At 42.0% G+C, this 12,670-nt stretch overlaps 1 protein-coding gene across 1 annotated transcript in view; it reads right to left on the bottom strand.

Annotated features, from left to right (window-relative positions):
• Positions 1-354: 354 nt before the first annotated feature.
• Positions 355-12,670, bottom strand: part of grik3 (glutamate ionotropic receptor kainate type subunit 3) — a gene marked incomplete at its 3' end in the record, with an annotated part of 109,096 nt that continues 96,780 nt past the window's right edge. Inside the window, exons 13-16 of the mRNA XM_080858627.1 lie at positions 5,867-6,084; positions 3,484-3,709; positions 2,807-3,057; positions 355-864 (exon numbers count right to left, since the gene is read on the bottom strand). Coding sequence (XP_080714753.1) covers positions 355-864; positions 2,807-3,057; positions 3,484-3,709; positions 5,867-6,084 — 1,205 coding nt within the window. The remainder of the gene's footprint in view (positions 865-2,806; positions 3,058-3,483; positions 3,710-5,866; positions 6,085-12,670) is intronic.

The raw sequence follows: 12,670 nt of genomic DNA, 5'->3' as shown, positions 1-12,670 counted from the left end.
GGATGTGCTGTGTTTGGCATCTTCAATCTCCCAACAAAACGTTAACCCCCTTCTGTCAGTCTCTAGTTCATTTATTGCCATGCTTACAGAAGCCACTTGTCTGTCTGTATTCCACAAATTGAATGAAATGTCTCTGTGTCCCTTTTTATAATATTCTTTTATACTAGTTTGACATTAGGGCTCCTTTTTATTCAGTGATTACTTGATGGTTGTGTTTGTCACCAGAGTGTGTCTCACAAGTAAACATTGGACATTGGTTGTAGATTGTTTTTCTGTTGTGATTTGTTTGTCTTTTGTGGTCCGATTTGTTTTCGTTTAGAGTTAATATAGCCGTTTCCCTCAAACATTCCGCTGTCACAGGAAGGACACGGAGCGTCCTCCCTCTCTCTCTCGGGTGGGGTAGAGTGGCTTTAGGATGTGGTCGGTGTTGCCGGCATTGTTGACGGTGGCTGTGCCGCCGCTGCCGCCGTTCTGGTTGGCGTGCATCTGTGTCATTGTCGTTGTTGGGTTGCGTAGGTCTCTGCGGCTAAGTGTGTAGGTGGCGAAGCCCTCCGGCAGCGGGCCGTAGTCCCTGCAGTCGCCGGCTGCTCCCGGCACGTGCCGCAGGTGGCCGTCTCCCAGGCAGGTCATGGAAACCCGGGCGTCATCCCGACGTGGCAGCTCAGGCTGTCCTTTCCCGGCAGGCGACGGTCGTTGTAGGTGTGCATGTTGATCACCGCGTCCGTCTTCACCGTGAGTGGTGGTAGCGACGATGGCAGGGGAGACAGCGGGTGCGAGGAGGCCAGGGGCTGGTGATGCTTGTGCTTGCGTGTCTCGCAAGTGAACGACAGTCTGATCTCGTCCACCGCCGCATTGCAGAAAGACCTCTTGAGAGAAAAAAAGGCCCCAGGAGGAAAGAGACACAAGCCACACAAAACAGAGGTAGTAAGTACGACATCGTCACCTTTTAGCACCAGCTGTAGTCACATTCATGAGTGTGTGTGCGTGTTTGTTTTCTGTTCTGTTACTGATCTGTGTTTGTGCCTTTATAGGATCTGTGTGTGTGTGTGTGTGTGTGTGTGTGTGTGTGTGTGTGTGTGTGTGTGTGTGTGTGTGTGTGTGTGTGTGTGTATGTGTGCACTACGAATAATAATATAATAGATACTACAAACACACAATCCTCAATAAGCCAAGCCTCTGACAGGCTGCATAACATAAATTAGCACATTACAACTCTTCCATGTTGTCATGGCATTCTGCCATATGAAATACAGGAATGATTTAATTTAATTTAAATATTTAATGTGTTCTGTTTGATTTGCTTTTTTGCAATAATTTTAGTCAAGTAAAAGTTGATATGGTCTCAAGAAACCATTATTTGCTCTCTAACGGCATCGGACAAGTTCCATCAACTATTTGAGTATTTGAATACTGGTTTTAAGCTTGGGAGAGAAGCCAATAAAAATACACAGGAATTTGAACATAATACTAGTAAATCATGTTACATTCTAGTTCAAAAGCAACTTTAGTCTTTTGATAGTGGTAGTCTGATGCCTGCCTGTCCCTATATATATGTTTCAAATTTATATTTTTTATTTTATCATTTTTTAATTTTATATTTTCAAGTCAGTAATTGCAGTAAGTCAGTGCCACTGATATCCCATGTTCATCTCTATTAATCTGCATTATAAGGAGAACTGCTAGTTATGTCACCAGTCACTACTTCTATTATATATTTTGATTATCTGAAAATCATTGAGAGTGAGAGCACAGTAGCCATTCACTTTAGATACATTTGCTTTGTTAGCCTTTCCTCCTCAAATTAGAGCCCTTTGCCTTTTTTGCAAAGATTTTTTGTAATTTTTATATAGCTGTCTGTGCAAAGAATCATCACATGATTATCATAGAAATTATCACATTACTATGGCTTCTCTTTCTCTCTGTTCTACTTTATTTCACTGCCCTTCTTTCTTCTACCCAACCTCTTCATTCCAAGAGGCAATAATGGCGTCTAAGCAGTTATTTTGTTATTTTGATAGCACCAAGGGCACTCGCTATTGGCATGTTTTGCTAGCATTTAATATGCTCAGCGACATCGGAAAATATGTCTGTGAATGACAAGACATACTTTTCAACGCAACCAGGGGAAAATGGCAAAACCATGAACCACGATGTCACATAACTGTGTAAGGTATCGCTTTTGGAATCCAGGGCTTAGAGATATGACGCGTCAGTCATGGCTTTTGATGTTCTACATAAATATCTCTCTGAAAGATCTGCTTGAGAAATGTCAAACGATCGGCAACATTTGAGTCAGCAAGCTGACTTTGCCATGTGCACACTGCTTTGATTGTGCCATTCTGACTCCTTTATCCCCTTAGAAATTGAAATCCTGACATATTACACAAACAAACACTATTTCTCTTCAGGATAAACATGCTGACAATCTGCAACAGCCAGAAGTTTGCATTACAGACACTTTTATCTCCCTTCAACAAGCTCAGAATATTTTTTCTTCAAGTCTGTAAATATTGATATTGCTGTCCTTCTTGGGTGAATTTCATATCTATAAATAAACCTAACATTTCAGGGTGTATTTTCAATTCAGTGAACTGGGCACTCGCAGTGTTTGTGATCAAGCTTAGAAGCTATGCACTCTAGGATACAGCACAGTCGCATTGATGTCAAAAAGGCAGTGCCCATATAATTTCAGAAGGTGTCTCAGAAAGCACCTTAGAATTTATTTCAGATAGAGTCTCATAACGCGTGTAGGAACTTGGGTCAGAATACAACAGAAAAATACGCTTCGGAAATAGTTTCCGCTCACCTGCTCCCTTTCTGAAGTCTTCCTTAGCTTGTAGATGAACTCGCCAATGGCCACAAACACGGACAGCACCAGGCCTGAGGCCAGCACGATGAAGATGCCGCCCAGGTTCTGGATGCTCATGGGCCCGGCCTCGTAGCGGGGCTCCTCCTGACAATTGTCTCCGTTCCACCACTTCTCTTTCATCACGTGCAGACGCCCATCCTCCATGATGCTCAGGATGGCGATGCTCACTTTGTCCCGGTACGGTGAGCCTTATGGGGCCAATCGAGAGAAGAGAGACAGAGAGAAAGAGAGAGAGAGAGGGGGGGGGGGGGGGGGGGGGGGGGGGGGGAGAGAGAGAGAGAGAGAGAGAGAGAGAGAGAGAGAGAGGGAGAGAGGGAGAGATATCTAGTTAGCACTGATTTGGTTTATGCAATATCATCAGTAATAAGACAAACCTTTTAAGGCAGATATAGAGAAATATTGGGAACTGTAACCTAACAAATGACTTCTCGGTTCAGTATGCCACCATCTTCTATACAATAAACAGTGCTCTATTTAAGTGTTAGGTACATTACAAGCCATCCATATGTTGAGCAATTAAAGATTAATGATCATCAGAGGCCCTACTGGTCTCATTAAGACAGCCAAACCACACCATCAGCCCTCAACCCCCCTCTGTCAGGCTTGTGACTTACCCTTGGGCGTGCCAATGCCATAACCTTTGCTGTCAATGATGCCTCCCACGCTGGTGAGGTTGCAGTTTCTGCGCGTGACATAGTCTATGGTGGTGGACTCCATGAGAAGGGCGTAGTCAGACTTCAGGACCCGCTGGATGCCGTCCTCAATAGACTTGACCAGGGAGGTGCTCTGCCTGCTGCTCATAAACGCCCACATCTTCTCGAAGGTGGACACCCTGGATCTCTGTGTGGAAGGCAGGGGTTCGTAAATGACTTATGGTTGAACATTAGCCGAGACTACTGTGCTTGTGGCGGAGGAGCGTCGCTAGCCAACACAGCACTGCACACTCTAGCCTCTCTTACATTTGCGTGACTAGAAGATGAGAGGAACCTGTCAGTGTCTGGTTCAAAGAACTCACTGCTTACTTACTTACATGAGGATATGGTGTGCATAAGTGGTCATTTAAGAGGCGCTGACAGTTTCTAAATGTTACATAAATTGAACTAAATGGAAGATGAAAGAATATTATTATTAAAGTACTGCAATGTCTTTCTTCTGATAAATAGTAGTTGATGTTTGCCTTGTCTATATAAGTGCTGGGCTTTTACAGATACACCACATGTTATTTAGTTATGAAACAAAATTGATTTGTTCGGTGCACTTATCATTGACCCAGAGAGCTAGGAACTGACACATAGAAGCCTAGCAATGGATATGTATTATGCTGTGAAAGCCTAGCATTTTTCAAATACAGTTTTTTTTTCTCTCAAGTGTACTTGCTCTTTAACACCCGTAGATCAGTTGGTTTTGCACTAGACTGTTGCTGTTGACTCGTATCCTTGAGCACCAGCTATTCTTTCACTTCCTTAAATGCTATTTTCCCCGGTGTCTAGTAGTATAATTGAAAGTGGATGAGAATTGGCCTAGCCTTGGACTCTGACGGGATGAGTGATAAAATGACATGACTGCCAGTCACCTTTTCAAATACTGTAACTACTTTTTTGGCATAGACGTTTATTCATATCTCCAAATCAAAACAAGATCACTTAATAAAAACACCCTTGTAGTTGAAGGGTCAAACAAAAAATTGTTTGGTGATAACAAAGCATCTCTATATTGACAGCTAGGCTGTGTGACATTTCATGCTATTGTGTGCAGAGGTTACATTAGATGCCATGGCTAATCTTAGATAATTACCAGCTTAGTTCCCTGCTCAGAATCTGAGGTGACACTTGGGACAGAAACACTCAGCCTGACTCCAATTCACATTTGGAATCAAAACAGAGTAAATTAACCTTCCTCTATCTCAGGTTGAGCTTTGGAAATTGTCCTCGGAAAATGTGTGAACCGCGACAATAAATCAGTTCCACGCCACCTCTGTGTCAATAAGTTGCGGTCCAACTTGCTCTCGCTCTCTCTCTCTCTCTCTCTCTCTCTCTCTCTCTCTCTCTCTCTCTCTCTGCTGGTACAGAGGAATGGGAGGCACTTGAGACGGAGGGCTCTAAAAGCTCTGCTGTAATTACTGACATCTGCCTATAGAATCTCATCATCTTTAGTGCTGCAATCAAACACACAGCTTGAAATCAAGCAAAATAAAACCGAAAGTAAATCCAGAGCAGTCCCTGGAACAAACAAGCAATATGAAGTGATTTCAATGCCATAAAGACAACGATAACTGGTCTTCTGGGATGATAACATATATTGCAAAATGTAAGACTTGTGCATTACAATAACATTACAATTGGTTCTCAGGGAGCAGACTACCAGTTGGATTGAGCACAAAAATAACTCATATAATAGTACAAGAAAAACATTCTGCCCAATACCGATCTCTTTGAGAGCATTGTCACATGTCTCAACACACGCAAGGGACCAAAGGATTAATACCACCATTTAGAAGTATGATTCTTGCTTGCCCCTTTGTTGTCAACAGAAATTCTGTTGCCATGACGATATAAAATCATAAAGTGTGAAATGTGTACCATTCTGCTGCATGGCTGTTTTTGAGAGAAGACTTAAAATAATAAATGAATGTTAGAAAATAAAAAAACCCTGCGGGTAAAAGCTGAGAGTTTGGAATAGAAAATCATTATGATGGCATACTTCAAACAACCCACAGAAGTGGAGATGCAGGAGACTTCGCTTTTGGGAATTAAGATCTAACTAGATATGAGGCAGTGTGTGGGGGAGTGACTCTGTTCTCGACACAGTATACGTTTCACAAATGTGGAGGGAAAGAAGAGAGAAAGAAAGTTCTCTAAAACTGGAATGCCTAATAAATCAGAAGAAAGTTTGAATCCATAATTCCCTTCTTCTTGTAAATCTTTTTTTTGGGGGGGGAGATTGAAGAGATCAGGTGAGCTACTGTAACGAATAGAGTCAGAAAAAGAAAAAACAAACCTTAAAGAAAGTCATGGTGGCTCCATCCCGCACAACGCCGTACTCGATCCTGGTTTGCTTGGCCAGGTCGTCAGCCGAGTCCACGGGCGAGTCCATCCTCTCCACGGTGAGGAAGGCGGCCAGGTTGGCCGTGTAGGAGGAGATGATGATGAGGGTGAAGAACCACCAGATGCCACCAATGATCCTGGTGGAAAGGGCCTTGGGCATTAGCTCTGAGCCTTCACAGAGAAGGGCAGAAGATGATATTAGATTAGATTAGATGAGTTGAGATTAGATTTTACTGTCATTGTACAGTAGTGTACAACTACATGGAGATTGAAATACTTTTGTGACACAATGAAATACAGAAGTGGACGTACACACACAGGAAAAACACTTAAAATAAGAATTTTCATTTTAAAAATGGATCATTGAAACCTATTTTTTCTAGGAAAAAGTTCTAGGAATGTTCAACAACATTTGAGGATTAAAAAGGTTCTGATGTTATTTTGTTTCTGAGGAGCTGTACAGTCCTGACACAAAGAACGGTTCTGTGTGTTACGTTACAGTTCTGAAAGCCTTCCGATGGGTCTTTGGTTCTACCGGGGTCCTGGTTTGGGTCCTATGTTTACAACAGTTAGTTCTCTATGTTTCTCCGATCAGATATTTGCCTTGGTTGTACCTCACTTATAAGTGACTTCATAAGTAAATTAATGAATCCAGGATAAAAAAGTGTAGAGATACCAAGCCTCCTTCACAGAAGACTAGAGTGCCATTTTAAGGTGCAACCATTGTGTGCTCATCAGAATCATCCATTAGATTTTAAGCCATAGTTTCTGTGTATTTCCCGCACAGACTCCAGAGGTCAAGGCAGATACATTTAATAACAAATACGAGTGTGATAAAATTCAGGGCTATGATAAAGACTCTTTATGACCATGGGAAGAAAAGGCCAAATGCTAACCACAACCTACCCCGTGGGTTTAAAACAGCTAATCAGCACAGCATAAAAGTGTGGGCATAATTTAGGAGACTGAGCGGTATACAGGACTCTCTCATAAAAGTGATGGATGCTAGTGAGTGTCCCTAGCAAATTCATGGCAACAGAACGCAAAAAAAAATCCAGAAAGGAAGGACTAAGAAGCTGGCAAGACAGCACCGTTTGAGGAACAAATAGAATTTAACGTTTGTAATAACTACTATGGTCACGGCGGTGCAAGAAGAGAGAAAAGCAAGGGACGGCTCGGTGGGGGCTTGGAATGACTCATGGGCTGAGCGCTTTGAGGTCAAGAGACCCTGTAATAAGAAATGTCCAAAGAATGAAGCAAAAACTGCCCACAGGACAAACATGTCCCAGAACTCAGCCGCCCAACACTCTGGGATTTACACATTTACCCTACACAGCTAACATAAAGCGCTTACGACTTAGAGTTGTACCTCATGCAGCTTGACAAACAATGGGTTCACTCCCATTTTCTTTAGGAGAAACATTTTTACAAACTGATTTACAAATGAACTGATGTATATGTTTTTGCATCGTGTATGCTGACTGAACGCTAACTCCCCAAACCTTTCTTGGGCTATAAAGACGCAACAAATGCAGAAAACTATATCCTCCATCAGCCAGAAAAATCAGAATATATATTTGAATTAATAACCACAACGTTTTTGTTGTTTGCGTATAGTAGCAGACCTTCAACAGAATGAGATGAAAATGTATTTAAAATCATGAGGAATATCTTGAGGCTTAGCTTTGCACATCAAAGACGTGTCTACCCATATATGGCATCTCACAGTCTACTCTAAATTACATGGCTATCACATTCTATTTGAATATGTGTCTTACACTCTTACTCTTTGGCAGTTACACAAACTGTCTCTGTGAGATGTACAAATAGAGGCTTTATATGTGGTATATGCCTTCTATGTGGCTATATATAATGCCCATATGCACCATAAAGCATTCCACTATGTACTGTATGTGTCTTCTTAATCACCTCATAAACATGAATTATTTTTTATGTAACATATGTTCATGAAAATAAAAGCTATTTGTCAAAGTCGTAAGGTGTTGACAGTTGACATGGTTGTGGTGTTCGTGCTTTTTTTACAGCTTGACTTTCCAAAGCAGCATGTGGTATCTGACCAGAGAGGTGCATCTTAATTCAAATCCACCATGAGAGCAAATGGACACTGAATTGAGCACAAATGACACTAATGAAAAGTAAACAATGCAGGAAGGCCTTTTGGACAGACATGCACATGCTCAGGAGGCTAGGCAAAAATGAGACATTATTTAAATTATCTGAGGTAATACATTAGCTAAATGCATTTCTCAAAAAATGTCTCTCTCTCCATCTCCATTGTCCAATTGTATCACTCTCTCTGTCTTTATCCCTTCTCTATCTGTCTTTTCTTGTCTTTCCCTTTCTCTCTTTTCCTCCCTCTTTTTATCTGTACCTTATTATCTTTCTTTTCTCTGTCTCTCTCTTTGTCACCATCTCTTTCCTTACCCATTCTCTATCAGTCTTTCTTCATCCTTCTCTTCCTCACTCACCCATCCTCTCTCTCCCTTTGCCTTATTCTTTTTCCTTCATCTTGCTTTGTCTTTCTCCCTCTCCTCTTCTTTCTCCCCCTGTCCCTCTCCTTTTCTTTCTCCCTCTGTCCTCCTTCTCTGTCTCCCTCTGTCCCTCCCCTTCTCTTTCTCCCCCTGTCCCTCTCCTTTTCTTTCTGCCTCTGTCCTCCTTCTCTGTCTCCCTCTGTCCCTCCCCTTCTCTTTCTCCCTCTCACTTAAGCTGTAAATACAGGACATGGCCATGCCACTGGCTGTACATCATACCCAAATAACTTCATAATCAATACATACACCCAGAGTCATTGTGCTCTGGAGGTGAGCGCATTTAAAATGCTACCGGTGTTAACAGCCGAACAACCGAGTCGCCGTTTGTAATGCTGACTCCAAACATCTGATTGTGGGCATAAAGGGGCTGGGCGCGAGGCAAGGTTGCAAATGGGCCCCTGCCTGTGAGTTATTCTCTGTGGATCTACTGCTGAGTGCTATTAAACGCACTGCCCCGCTTTTCACTGTCATGTTCTGTTCCCCACAAGCGGAGAGGCATCACTGTAGTGTCGGCGAGCCATCTCCCCCTGAGAATGATTACCTGCGTTTAACATTCCCTCCTTGCGGAAAAGAAAACAAGAGAGAGGGGGGGGGGGGGAGAGAGAGTGCGAGAGAGATACAAAAAAGACTAAGACCACGTAATACAATAAGCACAGCTGAAAAACATGATGCCACGGGCCACAGCAGCTTATTAATCTCTTTTAAATAGTGTGGCATAAAGTCTGTTTTTAATCCATTCGGCTGAAAAATACCGCACGGTAGCCCAGCAGGATAGCACCGAGTAGATGAATACAGAATGAGGAGGAGGAGGAGGACAACACTGATAACGCTCTGCCATGGTGTTATACCTGCAGGACAACATGAGCATGCTGCAACAAATGCCAGATAGTCAGCAAACCTCTGCTACAATGCTTCACAATCATGTATGATACATGCAGGCTAAACTAATTGCTAACGGGCTAACCAATTTTTTCTCAAGCATGTTATACAAATCTTTATAAAGGTTACATATAACCCAGATTATAGTGCAAAAAAAGATGATTCCATAGCAAAGCAATGCATAACTTCTCACTCCCCGTACGTACCCATGCCTAGGGGACATCTATGACATAAGGATCAGCCACAGCAACATACAACATACAATCCTAATGCTAGGAACATTTGCATTTTAATATAGCTCCATCCCTCCTGGCCTGAGGCTGCTGGTTCAGCAAGGGAGCAGTAGGCTAGCCTGTATGCAAACATCAGAAGCACTTCCACACTGTTTAAAGTTTACACAGTGAAAGGGGGCATCCTGGCAGTGCTGGAATCATGTAACACGGCTATGTATATAGGCAGTTCACGTTACTGTTATACAAACCCTGATTGGGTACAAATATTTCACATTGAGCGGTGTGTGGTATTTTTTTTTTCAAATCAACTTAATCACTTATTGTCAAGTGGCTGTCCCTTATATTTGGCAAGCAGTGGCCTTATATATTTTTCAATTTCATGTGGTTTGATGGGGCATAAAATGTAGTTTTTTTGTCACATTAAGGTAAGAGAATTAAACTAATTGTTTCATTCCATCACACTGCCTTAGGAAACATTCCTCTGTTACTACTTCTTGTGTAGAAGGAGCACATCCTCTCTTCCCGTGGTAGTCATGTTTGCCTGTGGGTACCTTTTTCAATGGCCAGTGTGTGGTCACGAGTCTGCACTTGAGTGAGTTGTCAGTAAGTCAGTAAGTTGCTGATTTGATTTGGCATTTCTCCAATGAGTGATGTCTTTTTCCTTTACTACAATAGTTTGGTGCAGGCATATTGTCTGAGGGTTTTTTTGGACACTCTTTCACCTTGCAGAACAAGCATCAGAAGAAGCTCTCTGAGGGCACTCATTTCAATGTCCTGCACTTGGCAGGAAAAAGCTTGAAATTCAGAGGAATTTGGGTCACTGGACTTGTAAAATGTATGGGGTAAAATATAATAGCTCTTTTTTGAATTCTTATTGATAGTGGGAAGTGACCTAATTCAGCTCTTGGTGCGTTTAGTTTGGGGGGTACTCATTGCACTCAGTATACTTTCACAAATTTGTGTTTGTTGTGTTTCAGTTGTTTTAGAGTTTTAATGGTCCCCATACCGCACCACAGTATAGAGCACTTGGCTCAAATACACTGTCTATGTTTTTTTGCCAGAGTGTTAAAGAAATGTCATGTTTTATTGGAAAACCATGATTTTAGTTTTTATAGCAAATTCATGAGGGCAGGGCCCCAAGTCTGACAAAATGTGTCTAGACTTTGGAGTAGGTGCAGTTTTTGCCATGATGACAAGGTCACCTGCAAATAAAAGGCACTTGACCTCTGATTCTTTTACGAGGAGGCCTGGAGCGGAAGAGCTATTCAATGTTTTGGACAATTAATTTGTCTAAAGGTTGAATAGGGTGGGGCTGAATGGGCAACCTTGTCTAACTTGTGTTTAGGCAAGAGTCCAATTTGGCAATTGTCTAAGGGGTTTTGTTCTTTGATGAAGTTCTGTAGTCTGTTGTTTACAACAAAGCAGAATAGTTTCCCCCAGTTGTTACTGATACATACAAAATATTAAAATGCCTGAGTACAGACATCTCCCTCTCTCTTAATCTGTCTCTCTCAGTCTCGCTAGCTCTCTCTCTCTCCCCATCTCTCTCCCTCTCTCTCGCTCTCAAATTCAAAAGAGGCTTCATTGGCGTGACCAAAATGTTCCTATTTCTATTCCTGTTGCCAAAGCATTTGGGTTTGGGGAGTACACTGTATATAAGATACAGGAGAAAGGAAGGAAGGAAGGAATGGAAACGATTAAAAAAAAATGTTTTGCCTAATGTCCTCATCTTTTGTACACTGTGTCAGGAAGTGCAGCTCTATCTCTATTTGTTCCTGGAGTCGTGTAGGACAAGACCAGGTGCTGTTGATTGTTCTGTGATTCTTGCCAATTCATCGATATACATTATATATATGTTAAATAGGTTTGTCTTGTCTCACCCCACACCGCTGGGAGAGAATTGTTTTTTTTCTGCCTCCAATCTTTATTGCACACTCACTTCCTTAAGACATTGATTTTATCAGGTCATAGGGTTTACCCCCACACCACTTTCTATAAGTTTGTCAAATAAACCTGTGGCCCAAACAGCTCAAAAGCTTGTTTAGAGTCAATAAAATATGCATACATATTAATCTCTCCACTAAGATGTGCAGGGTGTAAATATGATCAGAAGGGTGGTAATTTGCAAAGAATCCAATTTGACATTGTGCTTCATGAGTTTAGGACTAGAATTGAACTACAATATACAGTAGCTTACCAAGGTTACTGTTCACAAAACAAAGCCCCAAGTCGAAGAGTTTTAAGGAACTTTGTGCTCAGACATTTTCACAGCCTCTCTCCCTCTGTCTCTGTCTCTGTCTCTCTCTCTCTCTCTCTGTCTCTCTCTCCCTCTCTCTCTCTCTCTGTCCATCCCTCTCGGTCTCTCTTTCCTTTCCTATCTCTTTCTCTCTCAGTTTCCGTCTCCCTCCCCCTCTCCCATTCTCTGTTGATTGACACAGTGAGGTGGTAGGATATTCCCTACAAACCCACTGGTGAGCTGAAAAGTGTCTGGGGGGAGAGGAGCTGCAGCACTCATATGCCTAATGAATAAATAGCATATCACGTTTCCCATCCTCCTGGGCAAATATCCACCACAAAAAATAGCATCAGGCCATCTTTACTTGTCTGCTAACAGTACACTGAATTCTCTCTCTTTCTCTCTTTGTCGAATGTCTATCAATGTTTTATGGCTAAATGTTACTTAACATATAAGTGTGAATTTATTTGAGAAGTAAGAGGAAGCATTTACTTTAAACTCACTATAACATACAATTTAAATTGGGAAGATTGCCAGGCATATTACATAGAAGGTAGGTCATCATGACACTCCAACGTAAAGTGTGGAGTGCCTTCAAGTCTTAGGCATGGTTAAGGATATCCATACCGCTAACAGTCATTAGCAGAGTTGGGGTCAACCTTAATTTTATCATGTTACCAGATGTGACAGCAATGTTTGATGACGCTGTTCTCATTATTTTCAATTACATTGGCCTCTGATTAATATATCAAATCACATTTCTATGGATTGCGACAACAAGATGGATGGATTTAAAATGGATTTGACTCTGACTAGATGAGGGCGGCGCTGGAATCCCGGCAGTGGAGATACTCGAA

Source organism: Sprattus sprattus (genome assembly GCF_963457725.1).
Source record: "Sprattus sprattus genome assembly, chromosome: 19".
NCBI lineage: Eukaryota > Metazoa > Chordata > Actinopteri > Clupeiformes > Clupeidae > Sprattus > Sprattus sprattus.
The sequence above is the reverse complement of the archived record's forward strand: the minus strand, read 5'-3'. Positions and strand labels throughout refer to the sequence as shown.